Source organism: Scatophagus argus, chromosome 12, assembly GCF_020382885.2.
Source record: "Scatophagus argus isolate fScaArg1 chromosome 12, fScaArg1.pri, whole genome shotgun sequence".
In the NCBI taxonomy this organism is placed as follows: domain Eukaryota; kingdom Metazoa; phylum Chordata; class Actinopteri; family Scatophagidae; genus Scatophagus; species Scatophagus argus.
In genome coordinates this window covers 6,386,208-6,412,420 of record NC_058504.1, presented here as the reverse complement: position 1 = coordinate 6,412,420, position 26,213 = coordinate 6,386,208, and the positions used below count along the sequence as shown (strand labels likewise).

The following is a 26,213-nucleotide window of genomic DNA, read 5'->3' as shown; positions in this document are numbered from 1 at the left end:
TGCCTTGTATTTCATTGTTTTCTTTGCCTCCCTTTATCTCTTTTCATATATATAAAATGAAATGACTGGTGGTCTATTCTTGCATGTTCAAATTATTGTCATTGTACCATGTCTGAATTTCATGCCTGATTACATTTATTTACAACAACATAATTGTCTTGCCTGGTCAGTACAGAATTATTTATGTGCTTTGAACTGTGGCCCACTCTTCTCTGTCTATACACCGCTGCCATCTTCTGGTGGAAGGTTTGACCATTCAACATCAGCCAGGAGGTTTTGACTTTTGTATTTTTTTTTGTCTGTCGATGGTGTATACTCATCAGTCGCATTATATCACTGAGGCTGTTGTTGTGTTTGCATAGACACTTTTGTGGGCTCATTTTCTTAGGATTATATTAGGTTAGACAGCAGAGTGTGTATTATGCAGCTGTGAATTCGTAAGGATGAGAGATTAATCTCATAGAAATCTGTTCAGTAATTGACCTAAAATTATAATGATTGTTTTAAATACAAGAAACTAGTTCATTTAATTCTGGACTTTTGTCTGTATATTTTTAAACCAAAACTAGGCATATTCATAATTGAGTTGTACTGCTGTTGTTTAGTCTGCAAGAAGATTGTCACTGAAAAGTAGCTCATGAAAGAACTTACAAGGTTTATGTTATCCTTCAATGGGTAAACTGACAGGTAATGGAGCGGTTGGCCATTTCTTTACCTTTGACCACCTGTCGTGGCCGCTTACTTCCACAGTCAAAGACCACTTTGATGAATAGATGGTAAACTTAATAGCACGTGTCTCACCGTAGTTGTGTTTATTGATCATTACTTAGTTAAGGCAACACATCCACATTTATGTCTCAGTCCGATCCACTACCAAACAGGTAACACATCCATGGCTGGTTAATCTCCTAAACACAGGCACTTTAAATGGCTCTCCACACGGTCAAAACTTGTACCGTGCCTCTCTATACAAACTGCCTTGTTAATCAAAAAGCACCATGTTGCTCTAAACAATACAATGTCAGTCACGTCATAAAGCACTATTAATGTTGTAAAGAAGTCATAATAGCTTCAACTCCAATATTTTATGGCATGATAATGCAAATAAAAACTGAATCTTAACATAGAACAAAACATGAATTTATGTATGAATTCAAATAAAAAACACTCAAATATATGAGTGGCCGTTAGGGACATTATTCAGAATTACCTTTCACATGCATATATAAAACACAACATATTCACACACTATAGTAAAAGCCTCGTACACAAATGCTTTCACATACACTACTGAGATGTTATGCTCTCTCATACACACTACTAAAACGCTCTCATGCACACCATTGAAACGCTCTCACAGGCACTACTGAGATTTCAGTGTAACCGGAAGGCGTTTCAGTATAACCGGAAGGTGGCTTGGAAGTGCAACCCAAATTTTACAAAATGTGAAACACTTTTACAACGTTTGAGCCAAATTTACATTTTAGAAAACATATTTCACTTTACATATTTACATATTTTACATATCCTAAAACAAAATTACATTACCAAAACAAATGTACAAGTCTCGAAGCACGTTGCTATTTTCAAGCATCAACCGGAAAGGGAATGTACCAACTGCGGGGTTGGACCGGAAGTGATAACGGGGAGCGGCCAATACGAATTGTTGTCGTGGAGTTCACGATCATCCAAGATGGACAGCGAAAGAGTGAAGTTTTGACCGTTCTGTGCAGTGGCGGTCCTAGCCTGAATGGCGCCCTGGGCGAACAGCCCCTGTGACGCCCCCCCCCCCCGGCCTGGCTCACGCCCCCACCAACCCAAAGAGAACATTGGGTGAAAAGTATATGTATAAACTTTATTAAGATAGAAATACAATAAAACAAACTAAACATTAAACAACCAATTTAAAGTGCAAAACCATAAATATATGCAAGATATATATTGTTTTTAAAGTGCTTTATAAATAAAGCTGAATTGAATTGAAAGAAAATACAGATTTCATATCACAAGCATAGAAAAGCACTACAAAGAAATAAGGATAATTGAATATAAATGACAACAGTAAAAATACAAGTCAAAATACACAAATCCTTCACACACACAGAACTAAAACCAGACCCTTCTGGTGACAACATCTCCCATTAGGAAAAAAGAAATCTGATGCCACCTAACTTGGCCCTCTGCGTACCAACTCGGTCCTGATGCTGTCAGTCAGAGGTGATGGCCAGTCTGCAGGGTCTGTTGAAAGAGGCTCCTCCCCAGTGGAAGATGAACTTTGTGGGGGTTCAGGCATTTCTGTAGAACAGCACATTTGATTTGGCACATTATTCAAAGCACACAGCAGTGGAACAAAACATGGTTTTAAGAAATAGCAAAACTGGATTAATCACAACTAACAGGAAAAAATGTGTACAGGCAGGTAAAATTCACAGATAAAACACACTGCTACTTCTATCTTCACACACACACACACAAATGACAGCAAAGCACCATCCACCTATAGGCTCCTGCTGAGGAGAAGCAGCAGCAAACTCCTCATGGCCTTCCTGAGACATGGCAGGAGATGCCACAGAAGCCATAGCAGCCGTAGAGGTGGATGGGATCTCCTGATCCTCTGCTCCAGATGAGGCCTCTGTTGCTGGAGACTCATCCTGGGCAGGAGGCGCTCCAAAATATTTTAGCAGTGTTGCTGGAAGTGCATCACTGTAAACATGCATGAACGGCACACTGAAATACATTAGCTATCACTTAATGTTATTACGCCTATTACATGCTATTAACCTACAGATTAACCAACGGGGAGAAATGCTCCATTGCCCAAATTCTATTAACGTTATACTGAGACAGAAAATAATGGGCGAAATGTGGGCAACGTCCGTCTTTTTAAGGCGCAGCGATAACCAAATGGTCACAAAGCAATGACAGCAAAGGTGCTGATGGCTTAAGTGTAGACACAGTTATTGGTATGTATGTATGTTAACTCAGATAATGTTCAGGTTAACTATAACTAGCACACAAAACAGCAAACAAGCTAATGACCGCTAAACGATTAACGTTAGCCCCTTTTCATAACGTAATTACAGTCGAACATTAGCAACATACCTTTGTTTTTGGACCGTTTCTCTTCTTCTTCTTTCCTTTTCTTTCTGAAATAAGCACCCGATAGCTTTGGCCTTTTTCTGTCCATTATGTTTATTATCTGAATCGGAGTCGCCTCGGGAATCAACAGGTTACGCTAATGCCAATGGCCTCTGATGTGACGGACAGCAGGGGTCAAGACTAAACCAACACACTGGTGGGGTACAGATAGACGATAAACAAGAGTGTATGGAATGTGAAACAGGCCTTCAGTAGGCAACTATCTGGTGTTATGAATGAAATTTACTTTGAGTGCTTTTTGATTCCATTACTGTGGAACAATTAGGAGGATCCCCGTTCCCCCTCCTCCTTATTCCAGTGGTTTGACCTCGGTGAGTGACCCCACCTCCACCCCCTTCTTGTAGAGTTGCAGTAACTGCAGCGGCGCTCTCGGGGGGCGTAATTACATCGCCAGGGGGCGCCAATTATTAATTAATTATTTAAGTATTTTTATCTTATTTTTCGGTGGGCGGGGCGGAGGTCCTCACATGCCGCCCCCTGCAATGTGCCGCCCTGGGCGGCCGCCCAGTTCGCCCATATGAGAAACCGCTACTGGTTCTGTGGACAACATATGGGCCGCTTAACGCGGTTTTCTTTTTTGTGCGGTCAGTCTTTAGAGTTTTTAAGTAGCATGGACCAGTCGGTAGGACCAAATGCGCAAGGGCCATCTCAAGAGCCGGATAATGCTAAACAACGTAAGTGTAGCATAGCGGTCGCTATCTGAAGTATGTGAATGAACGTGAATAGCGTTGTTGGTTAGCAGCTGTTAACTTTCTATTTTGAAACAGAGCTTTGTTTATTTCAGCAGAAAAACTTGCCCCTCATATAAGCAGTTCCCGGAGTCCAGAAACTCCAAGTCAAAAGAGCGTCAGTCTTTTAACTACGAGCCAAGAGGAAGACATCGGGCTAAAGAACGAAAACTCGTTAAAAACCTCATTAAAATAAATTATGCACTGCTGCAGCATATCTGGTCCTTCTGACTGGTCCATGCTGTCATATCTTCTATTTATACAAGGAGTATAAAACATCGGTAGCACTTTTATTGAACTCCCCCCATACTCCCTGTCACATGACCCCATCGGGCCACACTCAAAACACATCCAAGATCACCTTGTCCTATTTTATGTAACATACATATATATTCAGATACACCAGACATACCCCATGTAATGGCAACCTAATACATTATGTAGCCAACAAAATAAACAATATGCTACCTATGGCCAGCATTAATAAACAACAGTGTTTCTGTTGTGGCAGTGTGAAGGCACCCATGGCTGCTCACTTGGCAGCTACTAGACTAGAGAGAGAGAGAGAGAGAGGAAGTCCATGTCCAAAAGAGATACAAAGAGGCAGGACCTGAGTGCAGTAGTAAAATGAGAGGAGATAAATATGCAATCTATCCAAGACCTTCAGTTAGAAAGCTGCCAGCGTTTGGCAGCATCTCATCTCCTCCTCCCCTCTCTGATGATGGAGACACTGGAAGGAGATGAACTCTGCTTTCCACAGCTCCTCAACGCCTCCTGCAGGAAGCCAAAGAGCAGTCAGACAGAAGTTGTGCTTTTCCACTTTCTCTCCTTCATCTCTTTTCTCACTGCAGCTCTCAACCTGCTGGTCATCATCGCCATCTCCCACTTCAGGCAGTGATACACGCCTCAGCTGTACTAATACACTGTTATGCTAATGCTGACAGAAGGAAAAACCAGCTGATAGTTGTTTTCATAAAATATTAACATTTAAGATTTTAACCACAATCTCTGCTGTTATTTCTCAACTTCTGTTGTCAATGATTATATTGTTCATGCTGATGTTCATGGTGATGATATTCTCTCACTGCAGGCAGCTCCACACCACCACCAACCTCGTCCTTCTCTCTCTGGCTGTCTCAGACTTTCTCGTGGGCCTTGTGGTGATCCCGGTTGAAATGATCTCAATGAGTAACTGCTGGTTCTTCGGTGACATCATGTGTGGTGTGTATTATTTGTTACCCTGTGTCATTATCTATAGCTCAGTAACAAGCATGGTGCTCATATCAATCGACCGGTATGTGGCTATTTGTTACCCTCTGCATTACCACACCAGAGTCACTCTAAAAACAGTCAGAATCTCTGTTAGTTTGTGTTGGGTCTACTCTCTCTTTGTCTGCATTTTTATTTTCTATGATCACCTGAAACAACCTGGCAAGTATAAATCTTGCTATGGAGAATGTGTGGTTAACATTGCAGGAGATGTGGATCTTGTTCTTGGTTTCATTCTCCCCATATCTATTATCATAACTCTGTATTTGAGAGTGTTTTCTGTTGCCATCTCTCAAGCTCGGGCCATGCGCTCCCACATTGCAGTTGTCATGCCGATGCGTTCACAGACTGTGACTGCTAAGAGGTCTGAGATCAAAGCAGCCAGGACTCTTGGTATTGTTGTGGCTGTTTTTCTGATGTGTTACTGTCCATATTACTATGTCTCTCTCACAGGCGGCAAAATATTGATTGGCACATCAACTGAGAATTTGATGAGTTTTCTGGTGTATTTTAACTCCTGTCTAAACCCTGTGATCTATGCTTTTTTCTACCCCTGGTTTAGAAAAGCTGTTAGACAGATTGTTACACTTCAGGTAACACACCGTGGCTCCTGTAACGCCAACATACTGTAGGGAGACAATGACTTATCTTCTGTCACATATATATGTTTTATAGCTTAATTTTGCTCCACATTTATCCTGAGATCAAGTATCATCTTCCATGAGTAATACTGTTGTTCCTGTGCTGTCTAACGTCTAATAATATTAAATGTGTTTGTGTAAATATTCTGTCTGTTGTGTGAGATAAGACGTACTTTATTGTCTTTAGCTTCACAAAGCTTTCATCTCCAGATATAACGGACCAAAAGTACAATACAAATGAACTTTTATAATAGTTAAGTCTGCCTTGTATTTCATTGTTTTCTTTGCCTCCCTTTATCTTAGACTTATCCTCTGTGGGGAAATCACTGAAATGAAGAATGATTAAGTCTGAGCACATACACAATTCTGACTAAATAATCACTCATAAAAATGAAGACTGTGAGATATGGTGGGAATCTCAGAACAAGAAATGGGCGAGTCCCGAGTTGTAGGCGGCGGTGCGGGTCCTCAGCGCGTCGCGGACAGTTTTGTCCACCCACGGCTTCTGGTTGGGAAAAGTTCTGGTGGTGGCTGTTGGTGTTACGTCTTCCACCATTTTCCCGATAAATCCCACAACCGCTTCCGTGAACTCGTTGAGGTGCGCCCCGCAGAGCGGCCTCTGATTGGTCAGTCCACCGTGTTACTTCTCTGACTGCAGGAGATTCCTGCTGCAGCCGTTGTTTGTATTTCGGCATCAGAAGGACTGCACTGTGGTCCGAAAGGCCAAACGGAGGCAGAGACTTGGCCCTGTAACCAGTAGCGGTTTCTCATATGGGCGAACTGGGCGGCCGCCCAGGGCGGCACATTGCAGGGGGCGGCATGTGAGGACCTCCGCCCCGCCCACCGAAAAATAAGATAAAAATACTTAAATAATTAATTAATAATTGGCGCCCCCTGGCGATGTAATTACGCCCCCCGAGAGCGCCGCTGCAGTTACTGCAACTCTACAAGAAGGGGGTGGAGGTGGGGTCACTCACCGAGGTCAAACCACTGGGATAAGGAGGAGGGGGAACGGGGATCCTCCTAATTGTTCCACAGTAATGGAATCAAAAAGCACTCAAAGTAAATTTCATTCATAACACCAGATAGTTGCCTACTGAAGGCCTGTTTCACATTCCATACACTCTTGTTTATCGTCTATCTGTACCCCACCAGTGTGTTGGTTTAGTCTTGACCCCTGCTGTCCGTCACATCAGAGGCCATTGGCATTAGCGTAACCTGTTGATTCCCGAGGCGACTCCGATTCAGGTAATAAACATAATGGACAGAAAAAGGCCAAAGCTATCGGGTGCTTATTTCAGAAAGAAAAGGAAAGAAGAAGAAGAGAAACGGTCCAAAAACAAAGGTATGTAGCTAATGTTCGACTGTAATTACGTTATGAAAAGGGGCTAACGTTAATCGTTTAGCGGTCATTAGCTTGTTTGCTGTTTTGTGTGCTAGTTATAGTTAACCTGAACATTATCTGAGTTAACATACATACATACCAATAACTGTGTCTACACTTAAGCCATCAGCACCTTGCTGTCATTGCTATGTGACCATTTGGTTATCGCTGCGTACTGTATTTGGCCTTAAAAAGACGGACGTTGCCCACATTTCGCCCATTATTTTCTGTCTCAGTATAACGTTAATAGAATTTGGGCAATGGAGCATTTCTCCCCGTTGGTTAATCTGTAGGTTAATAGCATGTAATAGGCGTAATAACATTAAGTGATAGCTAATGTATTTCAGTGTGCCGTTCATGCATGTTTACAGTGATGCACTTCCAGCAACACTGCTAAAATATTTTGGAGCGCCTCCTGCCCAGGATGAGTCTCCAGCAACAGAGGCCTCATCTGGAGCAGAGGATCAGGAGATCCCATCCACCTCTACGGCTGCTATGGCTTCTGTGGCATCTCCTGCCATGTCTCAGGAAGGCCATGAGGAGTTTGCTGCTGCTTCTCCTCAGCAGGAGCCTATAGGTGGATGGTGCTTTGCTGTCATTTGTGTGTGTGTGTGTGAAGATAGAAGTAGCAGTGTGTTTTATCTGTGAATTTTACCTGCCTGTACACATTTTTTCCTGTTAGTTGTGATTAATCCAGTTTTGCTATTTCTTAAAACCATGTTTTGTTCCACTGCTGTGTGCTTTGAATAATGTGCCAAATCAAATGTGCTGTTCTACAGAAATGCCTGAACCCCCACAAAGTTCATCTTCCACTGGGGAGGAGCCTCTTTCAACAGACCCTGCAGACTGGCCATCACCTCTGACTGACAGCATCAGGACCGAGTTGGTACGCAGAGGGCCAAGTTAGGTGGCATCAGATTTCTTTTTTCCTAATGGGAGATGTTGTCACCAGAAGGGTCAGGTTTTAGTTCTGTGTGTGTGAAGGATTTGTGTATTTTGACTTGTATTTTTATTGTTGTCATTTATATTCAATTATCCTTATTTCTTTGTCGTGCTTTTCTATGCTTGTGATATGAAATCTGTATTTTCTTTCAATTCAATTCAGCTTTATTTATAAAGCACTTTAAAAACAATATATATCTTGCATATATTTATGGTTTTGCACTTTAAATTGGTTGTTTAATGTTTAGTTTGTTTTATTGTATTTCTATCTTAATAAAGTTTATACATATACTTTTCACCCAATGTTCTCTTTGGGTTGGTGGGGGCGTGAGCCAGGCCGGGGGGGGGGGGGCGTCACAGGGGCTGTTCGCCCAGGGCGCCATTCAGGCTAGGACCGCCACTGCCTGTAACCATCCTTGAAAGGAGAGTAACAGTGGTCCAGAGTCCTATCTCCTCTGGTGGGGCAGTCGATGTGTTGTTTAAACTCCGGTATCACCTTCCTCAGGTTAGCACGGTTAAAGTCCCCGGCCACGATGAGGGCTGCATCAGGCTGGTTAGCTTGATAGGTGGATATAGCCTCATGTAGCTCGGTGAGAGCAGTGTCCGTGACCGAAGTAAACTCGCGGGGCAGGTAGAAAGGACGGCACTGGATGGTCAGGTCAGGAGCTCCAGGTCAGGGGAACATGAGTGTCTGACAGACACAACATTGCTGTTGTCACACCAGTTGTTGTTTACCATCAGACACACACCACCTCCCTTTGATTTACCGGACTCGCCCGTCCTGTCCTTGCGGTAAACTGAGAAGAACTCCGCTGGTTGAACGGCGTAGTCCGGAGTCAGGGGGGTCAGCCATGTCTCAGTGAGGCAGATGACGTTACAGTCCCGTATATCCCTCTGGAACTTTATTCTGGCCCTGAGTTCATCGAGCTTGTTTTCCAGTGACTGGACATTGGCGAGTAGGATGCTGGGCAGAGGTGAATGGTGTGCTCTGCGTCTCAGTCTGTCCCTAACGCCGGCTCGTTTCCCTCGGGGCCTTCTCCGTGACCTGCGGCCTGAGCGTCCATTGTTGTTGTTGTTGTTGTTGTATCCTGCCCGTAGGATGTCGACGGGCCAGGTCGGGTCCGGGATTAAGTTGATAGGAGCACAGTTTGAGTACTGTGCTCCAAGGATGATTAGTGTCTGTCTGTCGTATGTGTTACGACCTACAACAGGATGGCTTAACAAGTTAAAAATTACGCTAAAAACGACTATATACAAACAAATTTCGGGAGCAGCGGCCGACCTCACCAGCGCCATCTTGAGTCCTTTAGCTTCATGATGCATTCATCTCCAGATGTAACAGACCAAAACTACAAAACAAATAAGCTTTTATAGCAGTTTATTCATTCACTGCACATATCTCTCATACGTAGAGTGAAGTGAATGGAGATCTTTTCTTAGTTCTTTCATGATACATGAAAGGACTGAGAGGGTTTATGTTGTTTCCTCAGAAACAATAAGCAAAGCCACCCATCGCAGCTAAACTGACAGATAACAGGGAGTGGCTGGCCACTTCTCTACCTTTGACCACCACTGAAACTAACAATTCCGACTACATCTGGCCTCACTCCAACATAACATGAAGGAGGTCAGAGATGTGAAAAGAGAGGAGCTGCAAAAAGTCTCATCATCATCAACACTTAACTTACCTTCCCTCGCTGCATTTATTTTCCCCTCTCTACGCTTTGTTTCAGAAGTGATTTAACTTATATAATACCGTGTTACATCACTGTTGCACAAGCTGTGGAGGAAGCGTGTTGCCGCCACTAATTTTCAGAACATGATTATTAGACTGAATGAAGTTAGTCTTTCACAAATAAGGGTTACATGTAGCATGCTGTTCCAGCCTATTTAAAATACCAGATTAGGGCCAGTTGTTCTTTTATGGGGGACATATATTTGCTATCTGCTAATTTTAGCAGCAGAATATACAGAAATCCCCAGAAAGGACATCTAAAGAAATGAGGCATAAAGCAGGTCATTTTAATAGCAAAGTTAACAAATTTAGATTTCTGGTGTGGTTCCATTGTGATACAAGACAGTGCATGTGAATATGGAAGGCCAAATGGACCATAAATGCCTCAGAAATGCGGAGTGCCATGTAAAAGGCACACTACATAAAGTTGTCAGTGAGATCATATTTTTATTGTAACAAGGTGTTACATGTCAAGGAGGAGATAATTACATTTCAACAAGATTTTGGGCATTAATGGTGTCTCAATGTGGGATTAATTCCATTTAAAGAATTTCCCTTCGGGGATAAATAAAGGAATTCTGATCTGATCTTATCTCGTTGAGGTGCTTATTAACATGCTAACAATATATTACCAATGAGCGACATGCAACACCTTGCGATCACCTCGACTTATATTTAACTTATATTTAATACTGTATTCTGTTTTTTATTTATTATTTACATTTTATGTACCACTGATGCAGTTGCACTGAAATTTCATTCTATTAGTTGTTGTTCGATGACAATAAAGGCATTATCTGATTCTGATCTTATCTTATCCTATCTTAGGTGTATTTTCACACCTCCTTGACATGTTTTTATTGTGTGTGTTGCTAGCCTTCATTTTCTGATGATTCAAGAGTCTTTATTGTCATTATGCAAGCATAACGAAATTTTGTGCAGATTCTCAGCTTCAAAACACACTTATAAATAGGAAAATAAAAAATTGCACACCTTAGAAGAAAATATAAAAATATAAAATACAAAGTACAAAATGCAGAATACAGAGTGAGGTAGATAAAACAAAGTGCACTAGTGCCAGACTATGTGTATGAGTGTTTCACTGTAGGGGGGTTATTGCTTTAACAGCTCTGGGGAAGAAGCTGTCCCTGAGTCTGTTGGTGCTGGTTTTAATGTTCCTGTACCGCTTTCCTGATGGAAGCGGTACAAACAGTTTGTTGCCCGGGTGGGTGGGGTCTGTGGCAATGCGTCTTGCCTTCTTCTGGACTCGGGCAGTGTAAACTGAGTCCAGATCTGGTAGACTGCAGCCCACCAGATCTGGACTCAGTTTACACTGCCCGAGTCCAGAAGAAGGCAAGTTTAGGGACTTCTTGGCCTTCCAGAATATAACTGTTTTACTGACTTCAGAGTTTCTTTTCCACGGACCTGTCCATTCATTGTTCTGCAGTAGCATAACAATTTCAGCATCTGATTGCCCATGTGGTCTGCAAGGCTGATATTTCTGCTGTTTCCTGTGCATTTGAAATGTTGAAGCCCACTTGCTTCCCCGAGTAGGTTGATGTGAGAGAGTTAAAACAGAGTCGTTGAATAGCCTTAAAACAGAGTTATTTATTTTAGAAACAAAGATCTTTGGAGATCCCACCTCAGAACACAAGTCTGCTTCAGCCAAACGCCAAGTGGGATCTAAAGCACTCAAGGAAGTACATCATTATATATACTTTAAGATAACACTGGTTGCTAGTCTCAACACCTTTACACTCAAGCGAGAGGGGAGGGGTGGTGTATCAGTGTCTTCGCCCATCGGTCAGAGTGACTTGAGATATGGTGTCCTTCTCCTACTATGCATGATACCTCTGTCTCCCTCAGAGTGTGCAGTACTGAGACAAACAACTAGTTCGACATGATTATAACATTATTAATTATACCATTAATAATATAGCATAAAACATATAGCATAAAACAGAATAAGGCATGTTAAACATTTTTTTTTTAATCCACAATTCCCCCTTTTGATCTCTATTAAGAGATCACTTACGAATGTCAAATTCAAACTCTCTGATGACCCTATCCTGTTTGTCCTCCCCATCAGAGTCCATCTTTGCAACAACGGCATCATGTGCCTTGGAACAGGGGCGCTACCCTTCTCTACTGTGGCTGTGATGAATCTAACAGTGAGAGCTCGAATACAGGGTACACAACAACATCCTCAAGTAACTAAAATTCCCACAAAAGTCGCAATAGAGACCATAAGTGACAAAATTAAACCACTGACCAAACATATTTGTCATCCACTCCTCCAGAGGTTACTATCTCTGTATCCTGTGGAGATTTGTATTATATCTAGGGGTTTTAGTGTGGTATAATCAATAGCTACAATGTCATTGGATGAGATGTCAGGGGTAGGTGTGGGTTTGTGGCTCTAAAGCAAATGTGGTGTTGTCAGTGGATTCACACAAGAGTAATATTAAAGTTACAATCATCACGGCCAGCAGGCTGAGTCCTGCTAGCCATTTAGCATTACCATACATCACTTCTCTTTTCTTTACCCTGTCAATGGTTTGAAGTTGATTATGCAACAGTTTACACTTAAAATAGCACAGATACAATATTAAATGAATTATGACTCAATTCTAGCAGCCACGAGGCTGCACAACTTATCCTGTTTATAGTCTGGTATGACCGCACAGCGAGAGTTTTATTAGAGCAAGAGCGAAAGCCACACATACAATAAACCAACAGACAATAAAGAAAGATAACTGACAGTCGGACATCTTTGCGTGCTATCTTAACTTCTTAAATTCTCAAATCTTACCGTTTCACCTTCGGATTTCGTCCAACGTATATGTAATATAGAAAAGCCCAATTGGAAAGTTTATCTGCCACCCACAAGTGTTGGTAATATACCTGAATGAGAAGATTTTAATCAACTCTGTTCTCTGTATGAGTGATACCACCTGCTCGGTCAATTTGTTTTGTTCCCTGATTATTATATTCATAGGTTTCAGAGGTGTCTGTTTTGGAGGTTGGTGGCTTGGCACGCCACATGCAGGAGAGGAGCGCTATTTCACCTCCTCCCGTGACGTCTTCTCTTCTGTTCTTCAGTGCCAGGGGTAGACTGCCCTGTCACCTAGTCAGCACACGGGGATTATTCTGCCCCTTTGTGTGTGTGACTCACGCCCAACCCAGTTGGGTCGGTGTTTGCTGCCTGGAGGTCCTGGTGGACCTCGAAGAGGGACCGCTGCGGTTCTTCCGCTGCTGCACACTGGCTCCAGTGGTACCAGGTGTCTCCTTTACCCTTCAGTCGGACTGCATGCGAAGTTCTCTCCACCACCTGAAACGGTCCAGTCCACCTTGGTTCCGACCACTTGCTTTTGATTACCCGCAACAGGACCCAATTCACCTCTGGTGACGAAGCCTCGTGCGCCCCCTCGTGTCGGTCCGTGACCTGTTTGGCAAAAGCTGAACCGAAAGCCTGCAGTTCTTTAAAATATGCTCTTGTGGTCAGGTTTTGTTTGTCTTCACCAATCCCAATCAATTTTGTCATGGGACCTGGAAAAGCTCTCCCTGTTTGTAGCTCATGAGGAGAGAACCCTGTGCTCTGGTTAATGGAGCTTCGAATGGACATGAGCACCAGGGGTAGGGCATCTAGCCAGGTCAGGTTAGTCTGTGCACATATTTTTGCCAATTTGTGCTTAACTGTTTGATTCATCCTTTCAACCTTGCCCTGTGATTGCGGGTGGTAAACAGTGCCAAATGAATGTTTCAGCCCTAGCATTGCCTCCACCTGCTGGAGGTCTTGATTTTTGAAGTGAGTCCCATTGTCTGATCGAATTTTCTCTGGGAACCCATGTTGAGGAATGTAGTGATTAATCAAAAACTTTATCACTGACTTGTTATCCTCCCTTTTTGTTGGCCACGCCTCCGGCCACTCTGTATACACATCCACACACATCAACATATCTGTACCCTCTTACTGCGGTTATCATATCTGTGTAATCTATGATAATTTCTTTCCCTGGTCATACTTCGAGAGGATACTTACCCGGTTCGAGTTTTGATGGTCGGTCTGGCATTGTACTTGGTGCAAAGTTCACATGTTCTTACCCAGTGTTTTACCATATCTTTCAAGTGAGGATGCCGCTAGTTCTCCAGGTTTCTCAGCATCTGTGCCGCTCCCACGTGTCCTACTCCATGCGCCTCCTCTAGCGCTGTTTTTCTCATGCCTGGGGTAGAATAAGACGTCCATCCGGACTCCTCCACAGTCCTCCCACCTCCGTAGCTCCTCTGGCTTTCCAGAACGTTTTCTCCTGTGGTGAGACCCCCTTTTGCAATCTTATAATGTCAGTTAGTTCTGGTTCAGTTCCATCTCTTCTTCTGAACACATTAGTTCTCGTTTAACCTGATACCCAACCGCCATCTTTGCTGCATGATCTGCTGCATTGTTCCCTCATTTCTGCCTCGTGTTTGATGGATTTGTTTATTGCAGTTATGTACATTAGCACTGTTTTTTCTCCCCCTTTTTTCTGGAACAGAATGCCATTAACAACTGCTTCTGTTTCAGAAACATCAAGGTAGAATGGCAACGTGTAGTCTGGTAAGGCCAATTCAGTAGCAGTAGCCAATTTTTGGAGCCATCCCTGCTCCTTTCTGGAAGATCGCTCTGCCTAGGAATAAAACCTGTTTCCTAGATATCTGTAATTTGGCTTTACTTACCTTAAACCCTTTCTGGCTAAGTGTTGCAGGACAGAGCTGGTTGCTGTAAGACAGACAGTAGCTGTGGGCGCCGCCAGGAAGAGACCATCTACATACTGAATGAGTGTGGTGTTGTCTGGCAGAATGCAGTCACTTAAAGCCTATATGAGGACCTGTTTGAACAGCCCTGGTGACAGTGTGAACCCTTGTGGTAGCTTGGTGTACCCCAGCTGTCGACCCTTGTAGGTAAATGAAAAAAAAAAATGTCACAGCACTCTTCTGCTAATGGGAGACAAAAGAATGCATTAGCCAGATCAATGCATGTAAACCATGAATGAGATGAATCCAGATTAGTCAGAGCCACATATGGATCAGGCACGGGCACCGTAGTAGTAGAAAGGATGTTATTAATGGCTCTGAGGTCTTGCGCCATTCTGTATTTACCTGTCCCTTTCTTTTCTACTGGCAGGATAGGGGTGTTCCATGCGGAGTGTGAGGGTTAGCCATGTCGCATGTCAATCAATGTGATATGTCTTAGCTTAGTAGTGAAGATGAGGGATTTGTGTGAGTGTCCAATCAGTCTGAGCCAGAGTGTGTTTAACCACACCTCCCAGTTCTTTTGCCTGATGTTTTAGGATGTAATGCTAGTGAGACGTGAGGAACCGCCTCTTCTGACACCATATACCAATCTAGTTGATCTGCTGTGAGTGTGACTGCTGCTGCAACTCCCTCTGGTGCCACATATATGTTGGTGGAGTGTATTCGCCAACTTTTACCTTGTAGCTGTTCTTGGAACCCGTCTTGATACCACTCAGTTTGCAGTCTGTCATAGAAGAGGGTCACGTGGGCTGGGTCAGGAGGAGAGATGTAGGGCTCGAGCAGTGAGATCCAGGGTTTCCACTGCAGGTAGGCCGAGAGGATGCCGTTGTGCTCAGGCGTTTCAGGTTGCAACAGAGCCCAGTAGATGTTCGCATACTGCTCTTCCACAGACTGGAGGAGGTATTGCCCTGTGGTTCTCAGCTGGCAATGTCACTTTGAGTCTGTCCAGGCTACACAGTGTGGACGCCCCCAGTTTGATGAGGAGATCTCTCCCCAATAGATTGATTTTATAGACAGCACTGGGTCTGCTGTCGTGGTCTCTCTGTGGTGTGTTCCCCACTCCTCCCAGTCATCCCAGTTCACCATGGGATACTGGATACTGTAGGTGCTGCTTGGTGATTGAGTGCCTGCGTCAGGCCTGGGCGTGGTGGATCGCCTCGACCTCGGCCCCTTTGCGGTATACTGGAACAGTCTTTCACCCAGTGTCTTGGTTGGTTGCAGTAGTAGCACACGTTTCCTCCCGGCTGTCCCTTTGGCGGTCCGCCCCTTCCCCCACGTCCTCTCGTCCATTCTCCTCCCCACTGTGGCCAGCCCCCGGAGCCTCCTCCCCTGCCGTATGGGGGGTATCTCGGGCAGCTTTTTTTCTATTCAAGAGGGAACAGGAAACAAATCAGGAGTATCATTATTCTCAGCAGTGACCATTACCTTCACAGCTTCACTTTTTTCTATTCTCTTTTTGTCATTTACCTTCTTTGTCTGGCCTCGTTCAGTTGTAGCTTCAGTAATTGACCCTGAAGCTCTTTAATAGTGTCCTGCTCCTTTTGCTGTTCGTCTTGTGCTCAAGTGAGGTGATACACTAAATGTTTTTTTCTCTAACTTCCTCTGGAACACCCTCTAACACCGCCTGTCTGTACCATTCCCTTTGTACCCCTTTTGGCCCTGGGTGGACACCTGTGTGTTTGATCCACGTGTCCTTACATTTATCTAGGAACTCGCATGGGTGCTGCTCAGGCGCCCACTGTAATTTTGGAACCATTGCAACGTTGGGCAATGGATACTTCTCTCTCATTGCTTTGCCTATGTCAGTGCTTACCCTAGTGAATTGTGTGTTATCAGGAGCGCGTCTCGTATTAGCCTCCTCCTAAATCTCCCTCAGGTCTGCTCCCGTCATGCATCTGGCTGCCACCGCTCTAAAGTCTCCAAGCGCCAGAGTCTGTCCTGCAGTGAGACTATCTAGTTTGTTTAGCCACAATCCTCTGCCTTCTGCCACTGGGGCATTTTATCAACTATTGCTTGCACATCACCTAGTCCAAATGATTTGTATTTGACTCTCTAGCTGGTGGTGATTAAGGGGAAAATTATCGTAGTTGAGTGTGTGTGTTATTTCAAGGTCATAGGGTGTTTATGCTGCTCATGGGGCGCTTCATCCTCGCCTGGTAAGAGTGTGTGTATGGTGTGTACTATTCTATCGATGGCCTTGTCTTGGCAGTGCGCGATATTCTGACACTGCTGATTCGTTATCTGTCTGTTCTAGTGACTGTGTTGAGACTGAGGCTTTATCTAACACTCATTTGGCTGCAGAGGCGGTGGGTGTTGGGTATGGTATACTTACGAAAAGTTGTCCTTTCTCTATTTTCACTGTTGGGTACATTTCCTGAGGGGACTCACATGATGCAGTGGAGGAGCGTAGGGTGGGGGTCGGACCGGTGTGTTGGCCTCCTTCTTCTCGCTTTTCCGCTCTTTTTTCTTCTCTTTGATGATCGGCACCCTGCCACCAGACCGCCAACTCGGACCATTCTCTCCTCTCCTCCTCATATGCTTTCCCTTCCTTCCTCCATTTTCCTTTTTTTAATAAACTGGCTGCTTCTTCCTGCCTCCTGGCTTCTATTTTTTTAGCCTTCGACTCTGCTACTTTTTCCCATAACATCCCTCCCAAGGACACTCTGTCCTTTAACTCTTTCCCTGTCTCCTTTATTCATCTTTCTACCTTCTTTTTTACCCCCTCCATTTTTCTTCTCCTTTGCTTTCTCTTCAGTAACCCCTGTCCCTGCCAGTATTATATTTTCTAGTTGTGCTGACAGAGGTTTCCACCGACCCTCAGGTCCACAACCTCCGTCATGTAACTCCTTATTAAACTCACCCTCCATCCTTAAAAATGTTATACCAATCTATTAATTAATTAAGTAATTAATTAACCAATAGTTTATTAAAATCTAAATTCAGCAGTCAGCCGGTGTGTATGGGGTCCACCCGAGCCACAAGTCTTATTCAGTGAGCAGAGCAAAACAGCCAGTCAGTTTGTATGGAGTTCACCCGAGCAACTGACCCTTGTGACAAAAACCGGCCACTTCCGTTGGCACCGTGAGGTTTCCGCGGCTCAGCCAGCTTTCGTTGACACCGTGAGGTTTCCGCTGTCTGTTTTGAACAGTTTTGTCACGACACTGTTGTAATGCTCTGCACTGAAGACACCGCTCAATTCTATTTTTTATCTATTTTATCCCCAATTACCCAGACATGTCACACATACACACAATATCACATTTATTCAATACTCACCAACTCTGGAACTTTTATCCTTTCAGCTTTTAAGGAGACGCCGCTCCTAGGGACTCTAACCCAATATTTGAAGAGACACCGCTCTTCTAACTCAGAATTCGGGGGTCCTCACCTCCCCGGGACTCTAACCCAGCTGCCTCCTTGGCTCCGTCCCCTCGTCAGAGGACGGTGGGGTCCGCCACGACCAAGGACAAGATCTACAATTGATCTTTTAACCTCTTTTTTATTTTCTTTTTTTTTTTTGTTCCAGTTCCTTACTTTGTTTTTCACTCATTCACACTTTATTTATTTATTTTTTTTTTTATCCTCTGAATTTTCAACAGACTCTGAATTTGGAAACTTCACACTTGCAGACACAGATTGCCTTCTTATTTGAGAGTATTCAATATGCAGAATTCGTTACAACAGGTTTCTGCTTTACCTTTGTTTTAGGTCGACCACAGCGCTGTGTCCTCGGTGTGCAGTTTGGTTTTAGGTCAGATCAAAAAACTCCTCACATCCCGGACGAGCCCCCAAATTGTTGAAGCCCACTTGCTTCCCCGAGTAGGTTGATGTGAGAGAGTTAAAACAGAGTCGTTGAATAGCCTTAAAACAGAGTTATTTATTTTAGAAACAAAGATCTTTGGAGATCCCACCTCAGAACACAAGTCTGCTTCAGCCAAACGCCAAGTGGGATCTAAAGCACTCAAGGAAGTACATCATTATATATACTTTAAGATAACACTGGTTGCTAGTCTCAACACCTTTACACTCAAGCGAGAGGGGAGGGGTGGTGTATCAGTGTCTTCGCCCATCGGTCAGAGTGACTTGAGATATGGTGTCCTTCTCCTACTATGCATGATACCTCTGTCTCCCTCAGAGTGTGCAGTACTGAGACAAACAACTAGTTCGACATGATTATAACATTATTAATTATACCATTAATAATATAGCATAAAACATATAGCATAAAACAGAATAAGGCATGTTAAACATTTTTTTTTTAATCCACAGAAACAATGGCACGATCATTCCTTAACCTTAACCACACGTGCCCTTACTTGCCCACAGAACCATAAGAATTTTAATCCCACTTTTTTCATCAGTGGATAATGTAGGGAAAAAATAAAAAATGTTGTCATTATTGGTATATTTCGGTATTTTTGTTTTTTGCTGTTTTTTGACCCTTTTGGCACTCCACTGGAGGACCCCTTCAGCTTCAGCCATGGCTCTATTGTTTACACCAGGGATCAGCTGTTAGCTCTATGCGGCCCTGCTCTTCTCTACGCGGAGAAACCAGAGATTCCTGCGGAAATACGGAGGAGAAGGAGAGGCTGCAGAGCGGGACGAAAGATCCAGGAGAGGAAACGGAGGTACAGACCATATATAGCCTCCGTTATTATGGGAAATGTCTGTTCCCTCTCCAACAAGACCGACGAACGTACAGCGCTGATCCGGCTGCAGAGGGAGTACAGGGAGTGCAACCTTATGTGTTTCACTGAGACCTGGCTGAGTGGACTGATATTGGACTCTGTGGTTTCCCTGGATGGTTTTAAACTTGTGCGTGCTGAGCGGAGAGTGGAGGACTGTGGTAAGCGGAAAGGCGGGGGGATGGCGGTGTTTATTAATGAGAGATGGTGCAACTCGGGGCACATCTCTGTTGCTTGCTGTTGGCATTCGGCCTTATTACATCCCAAGGGAGTTTTCGCACGTTATTGTGTTTAATGTGTCCATCCCTCCCTTGGCCGATGCGGCAGCCGCCTGTGAGTTGCTCCACAGTGCAGTGACCAGGATGCAGACACAGCACCCAGAAACCCTCCTGCTTATCAGTGGAGACTTCAATAGAGCCTCTCTATCTTCCACTCTCCTCACATTCACGCAGTATGTGAAGTGCCACACCAGGGACAACAAGACGCTGGACCGTTTGTATGCTAATGTCAAAGACACATACACCTCCGCCCCAGTCCCCTCACTTGGATGCTTTGATCACTCACAGCTCCCCGAATACACACCCAGGGTGAGAAGAGAGCCTGCACAGAAGAAGTCTGTGAAAGTGTGGACTGATGAGGCCAGTGAGAGACTGTTTCCAATCTACAGACTGGGAGACACTTTACAGCTCTCATGGCGATGATCAATGGCCTGACCGACTGCATCACAGACTGCATCAACTTCTGTGTGGAGACCTTGCCAACCCGAAGGGTACGGTGTATCTCCAACAACAAGCCCTGGGTGACCCCTGAGCTGAAAGCCCTGTTGAACCAGAAACCAGCTTTCTTTTCTGGGGACAGAGTGGAGCAGAAGAGAGTACAGTGTGAACTGAAGTACACAATCAGGCGGGCCAAGAACAGCTACAAGAAGAAGCTGGAGGAACGGCTGGAGGAGAACAACACACGAGATGTGTGGAGGGGCCTAAAGACCATCTCAGGACATGGACAGAGTGGAGCCAGAGGGACAGCTGAAGGCAACCAACGCTTTTTTTTTACAACAGGTTTAATTCCAACCCCACCCCCTCTGCCACCATCCTCTCCCCTCTTCACACATCTCCAGGCCAGCAGACACTACCACCATCACCTGACCATCACTGTCTTCTACTCCACCTCCCATCACCCCCTTGTCTTCACACCACTTCACACCAGCCCCCTCTACCACTATCAGCACCCCCATCCCCTACTGTCCACCCCTCTTCTTAACATCGGACCAGGTGAGGAGAGAACTGAGGCCGCTGAAGAGCAGGAAAGCTGCAGGACCAGACGGGATCAGCCCCAGACTGCTCAGGGAAGGTGCTGACCAGCTCTGTGAGGTGGTCTTGTACGTGTTCAACCTGAGCCTTAGTCTGGAGAGGGTCCCTGTCCTGTCGAAGACCTCCTGTGTGGTTCCAGTTCCTAAGACTGCACACCCCAAGGAGCCAAACCACTACAGGCCTGTCGCCTTAACCTCCCACCTGATGAAGACCATGGAGAGGCTCATTCTCAGTCATCTTCGTTCTGTGGTGAGTACAGCGATGGACACGCTGCAGTTTGCCTACAGGCCAAACATCGGGGTGGATGCACCGGGCGCTGACTCACCTGGAGAGTGCTGGGAGTGCTGTGAGAATCATGTTTTTTGACTTCTCAAGCGGATTCAACACAATTCAGCCGGTGCTGCTGAGAGGGAAGCTGGAGAGAGTAGGAGTGGACGGACAAGAGACTAAATAAGCTGGTCAGCAGGGCCAGTTCTGTCCTGGGCTGCCCACAAGACTCTGTGGAGGAGGTGGGTGAGAGGAGGAGGATGTTAGCCAAGCTGACATCCATCATGGACAACACCTCTCACCCTCTGCATCAGACAGTGGAAGCTCTGAGCAGCTCCTTCAGCGGCAGACTGCTACACCCTCAGTGTAGGAAGGAGCTACTGCAGGTTTTCATTCCCACTGCTGTTAGACTCTCAAGTCCATCACAACCCCCCTCCTGGACCCCCTGCAGTTTGCCTACAGAGCCAACAGGTCTGTAGACGATGCAGTCAACCTGACGCTACACTTCATCCTGCGGCATCTGGACTCCCCGGGAACCTACGTTAGGATCTTGTTTGTGGACTTCAGCTCTGCCTTCAACACGATCCGCCCAGCTCTCCTCCAGGACAAGCTGTCCCTGCTGAACGTGCCTGACCCCATCTGCCGGTGGATCACTGACTTCCTGACAGACAGGAAACAGCATGTGAGGCTGAGGAAGAATGTCTCTAGGACACCCGGACCATCAGCACCGGTACCCGCCAGGGCTGTGTACTTTCCCCTTTGCTCTTCTCCATCTACACCAACTGCTGCACCTCCGGCCACCAGTCTGTCAAGCTGATTAAGTTTGCAGACGACACCACCCTCATCGGTCTCATCTTGGACGGGGATGAGTCCACCTACAGGAGGGAGGTGGACCGTCTGGTGTCCTGGTGCGGTAGCAACCACCTGGAGCTGAACGCCCAGAAGACAGTGGAGATGATCATTGACTTTCGGAAAGTGCCAGCTCCATCGCTCCCCCTTACCCTGACAGACACCCCCATCTCCACGGTGGACTCCTTCCGCTTCCTGGGTACCACTATCACCCGGGACCTCAAGTGGGAGCTGACCATCAGCTCCCTCATCAAAAGGGCCCAGCAGAGGATGTTCTTCCTGCGGCAGCTGAGGAAACTCAAGGTGCCTGCCAAGATGATGGTTCAGTTCTACACGGCCATCATTGAGTCCATCCTCACCTCCTCCATCACCGTGTGGTACGCTGGGGCCACTGCCAGGGACAAGCACAGACTGCAGCGTGCTGTGCGCTCTGCTGAAAAGGTGATCGGCTGCAGCCTTCCATCTCTACAAGACCTGTACACCTCCAGGACTCTGAGGCGTGCAGGTCGGATCACAGCTGACCCTTCTCACCCTGGACATGGACTCTTTGTAAAACTCCCTTCAGGCAGGAGGTTACGGTCCATTCGGACCAAAACCTCACGCCACAAGAACAGTTTCTTCCCCTGTGCTGTTAGACTGTTGAATGCCAACTGACTAACATGCTGCCCTGCACCTTAGCAATTGATTTTGCTCATTCACTGTCCACCTGCTGTTCATTTGCACTGTCTACCTCACCCACTTGCACTATACTCCACCCTGCACTACCTTACTTTTGAACTACCTCCAGAAAAATATTTATTTCACTTATTTTATTTTGTGTTACCTTACTCTATTTTATTTTTATTTTTATTTTTATTTTTTATTTTATTTTATTCTTCAATTATATGTTACTGTTATGTTCTATGTATGCACCAATCACCAAGACAAATTCCTAGTAATGTGAAACCTCTTCACTTACATGGCAATAAAGTCTTTTCTGATTCTGATTCTGATTCTGATATAATTCAATGGTCTAATTTCCTCTCTCATGAGGACTTGTATATAGCTGCATATTCTACTGTGTTTGCTGTACTTTGTAAATTGTAAATTTATTTTACCTTTATATTTTTTGGAACTGTTTTTGCACACTTCTTGCTTTTTGCACTTTTCTGCTCTTGTGAGCTGCCACGACAAGTGAATTTCCCCACTGCGGTGTTCATCTTATCTTATCTTCCAAGACAGACAGGATGAGAGGACATTACTCAAAGAGAAATACATAGAAACTGTATGTGAAATCAGTAATTACAAACATTTTGTCTAAAGTGTGACCTTTCCCAAAATGCTGCTGATTCTGTGGTGTTTATATTTGAAAACTGATGCCTGCAGTGGAGCATCAGTAGACGTGTCAAATGAGCTGCGTCAGTCACCGCTCTCATTTGGTTTGGGCCTGAAGTTACTGGATGATTCAGCACTGGCTAAGTCAGCATTATATGTGATGTCAAGCAAACAAGTTTTCAAGATATTCAGCCAGCACTAATGTCAGATAGCCGATGCTGAGCTAAACGTGTTTTCTAACTGTCCATAGGCATGTCTGATGGTGTCACATTACTTGGACATGTGTGACACTTGCACATGCATCTACCACATATTGACCATATTATAATCTCTATAAATTAACACATGCCTCTAGTGTCTCATACCCCATGTAATGGCAACCTAATACATTATGTGGCCAACAAAATAAACAATATGCTGCCTATGGCCAGGATTAATAAATAACAGTGTTTCTGTTGTGGCAGTGTGAAGGCACCCATGGCTGCTCACTTGTTAGCTACTAGACTAGAGAGAGAGAGAGAGAGAGGAAGTCCATGTCCAAAAGAGATACAAAGAGGCAGGACCTGAGTGCTGTAGTAAAATGAGAGGAGATAAATATGCAATCTATCCAAGACCTTCAGTTAGAAAGCTGCCAGCGTTTGGCAGCATCTCATCTCCTCCTCCCCTCTCTGATGATGGAGACACTGGAAGGAGATGAACTCTGCTTTCCACAGCTCAACGCCTCCTGCAGGAAGCCAAAGAGCAGTCAGACAGAAGTTGTGCTTTTCCACTTTCTCTCCTTCATCTCTTTTCTCACTGCAGCTCTCAACCTGCTGGTCATCATCGCCATCTCCCACTTCAGGCAGTGATACACGCCTCAGCTGTACTAATACACTGTTATGCTAATGCTCACAGAAGGAAAAACCAGCTGATAGTTGTGTTCATAAAATAATAACCATTTCGGTTTTAACAATAATCTGCTATTATTTCTCAACTTCTGTTGTCAATGATTATATTGTTCATGCTGATGTTCATGGTGATGATATTCTCTCACTGCAGGCAGCTCCACACCACCACCAACCTCGTCCTTCTCTCTCTGGCTGTCTCAGACTTTCTCGTGGGCCTCGTGGTGATGCCGGTTGAAATGATCTCAGTGAGTAACTGCTGGTTCTTGGGTGACATCATGTGTGGTGTGTATTATTTGTTACTCTCTGTCATTATCTATGCCTCAGCAACAAACATGGTGCTCATATCAATCGACCGGTATGTGGCTATTTGTTACCCCCTGCATTACCACACCAGAGTCACTCTAAAAACAGTCAGAATCTCTGTTAGTTTGTGTTGGGTCTACTCTCTCTTTGTCTACATTTTTATTTTGTATGATCACCTGAAACAACCTGGCAAGTATAAATCTTGCTATGGAGAATGTGTGGCTAACATTGCAGGAGACGTGGATCTTGTTCTTAGTTTCATTCTCCCCATATCTATTATCATAACTCTGTATTTGAGAGTGTTTTCTGTTGCCATCTCTCAAGCTCGGGCCATGCGCTCCCACATTGCAGTTGTCATGCCGATGCGTTCACAGACTGTGACTGCTAAGAGGTCTGAGATCAAAGCAGCCAGGACTCTTGGTATTGTTGTGGCTGTTTTTCTGATGTGTTACTGTCCATATTACTGTGTCTCTCTCACAGGCGGCAAAATATTGATTGGCACATCAACTGAGACTTTGATGATTTTTCTGGTGTATTTTAACTCCTGTCTAAACCCTGTGATCTATGCTTTTTTCTACCCCTGGTTTAGAAAAGCTGTTAGACAGATTGTTACACTTCAGGTAACACACCGTGGCTCCTGTAACGCCAACATACTGTAGGGAAACAATGACTTATCTTCTGTCACATATATATGTTTTATAGCTTAATTTTGCTCCACATTTATCCTGAGATCAAGTATCATCTTCCATGAGTAATAGTGTTGTTCCTGTGCTGTCTAACGTCTAATAATATTAAATGTGTTTGTGTAAATATTCTGTCTGTTGTGTGAGATAAGACGTACTTTATTGTCTTTAGCTTCACAAAACTTTCATCTCCAGATGTAACAGACCAAAAGTACAAAACAAATGAACTTTTATAATAGTTAAGTCTGCCTTGTATTTCAGTGTTTTCTTTGCCTCCCTTTATGTCTTTTCATATATATAAAATGAAATGACTGGTGGTTTATTCTTGCTATGTTCAAATTATTGTCATTGTACCATGTCTGAATTTCATGCCTGATTACATTTATTTACAACAACATAATTGTCTTGCCTGGTCAGTACTGAATTATTTATGTGCTTTGAACTGTGGCCCACTCTTCTCTGTCTATACACCGCTGCCATCTTCTGGTGGAAGGTTTGACCATTCAACATCAGCCAGGAGGTTTTGACTAATCTACTTTTTTGTCTGCAGATGATGTATACTCATCAGTCGCAGTATATCACCGAGGCTGTTGTTGTGTTTTTGTGGGCTCATTTTCTTAGGATTATATTAGGTTAGACAGCAGAGTGTGTATTATGCAGCTGTGAATTCGTAAGGATGAGAGATTAATCTCATAGAAATCTGTTCAGTAATTGACCTAAAATTATAATGATTGTTTTAAATACAAGAAACTAGTTCATTTAATTCTGGACTTTTGTCTGTATATTTTTAAACCAAAACTAGGCATATTCATAATTGAGTTGTACTGCTGTTGTTTAGTCTGCAAGAAGATTGTCACTGAAAAGTAGCTCATGAAAGGACTTACAAAGTTTATGTTATCCTTCAATGGGTAAACTGACAGGTAATGGAGCGGTTGGCCATTTCTTTACCTTTGACCACCTGTCGTGGCCGCTTACTTCCACAGTCAAAGACTACTTTGTTTGAATAGATGGTAAACTTAATGGCATGTGTCTCACTGCAGTTGTGTTTATTGATCATTACTTAGTTAAGGCAACACATCCACATTTATGTCTCAGTCCGATCCACTACCAAACAGGTAACACATCCATGGCTGGTTAATCTCCTAAACACAGGCACTTTAAATGGCTCTCCACACGGTCAAAACTTGTACCGTGCCTCTCTATATAAACTGCCTTGTTAATCAAAAAGCACCACGTTGCTCTAAACAATACAATGTCAGTCACGTC

The 26,213-nt window shown here is 44.3% G+C and overlaps 3 protein-coding genes across 5 annotated transcripts in view; all 3 read left to right on the top strand.

The window, feature by feature from the left end:
* The first annotated feature begins 3,728 nt into the window (after window positions 1-3,728).
* The window catches only part of LOC124067929 (trace amine-associated receptor 1-like), a 34,397-nt gene continuing 11,912 nt past the window's right edge, over window positions 3,729-26,213 (top strand). For 2 of the 3 annotated variants that reach the window (XR_006844846.1, XR_006844843.1), the window contains exons 1-2: window positions 19,005-19,018; window positions 22,233-22,236. Coding sequence is in view for 1 of the 3 variants with exons in the window: in XM_046405720.1 (XP_046261676.1) it covers window positions 3,770-3,833 (64 nt within the window). In the remaining 2 variants the exon portion in view is untranslated. Of the gene's footprint in view, window positions 3,834-19,004; window positions 19,019-22,232; window positions 22,237-26,213 lie in introns of those variants that run through there. The other variant, XM_046405720.1, reaches the window with a different exon arrangement.
* LOC124067931 (trace amine-associated receptor 1-like) lies at window positions 4,301-6,090 on the top strand. The gene is made up of 2 exons (XM_046405727.1): window positions 4,301-4,778; window positions 4,978-6,090. Exons 1-2 carry the CDS (start codon window positions 4,531-4,533, stop codon window positions 5,786-5,788), a joined length of 1,059 nt encoding a protein of 352 aa, XP_046261683.1. The 5' UTR covers window positions 4,301-4,530; the 3' UTR covers window positions 5,789-6,090.
* On the top strand, window positions 23,670-26,193 carry LOC124067934 (trace amine-associated receptor 1-like). The gene is made up of 2 exons (XM_046405729.1): window positions 23,670-23,915; window positions 24,113-26,193. The coding sequence occupies exons 1-2, from the start codon at window positions 23,671-23,673 to the stop codon at window positions 24,921-24,923; spliced, it is 1,056 nt and encodes a 351-aa protein (XP_046261685.1). The 5' UTR covers window position 23,670; the 3' UTR covers window positions 24,924-26,193.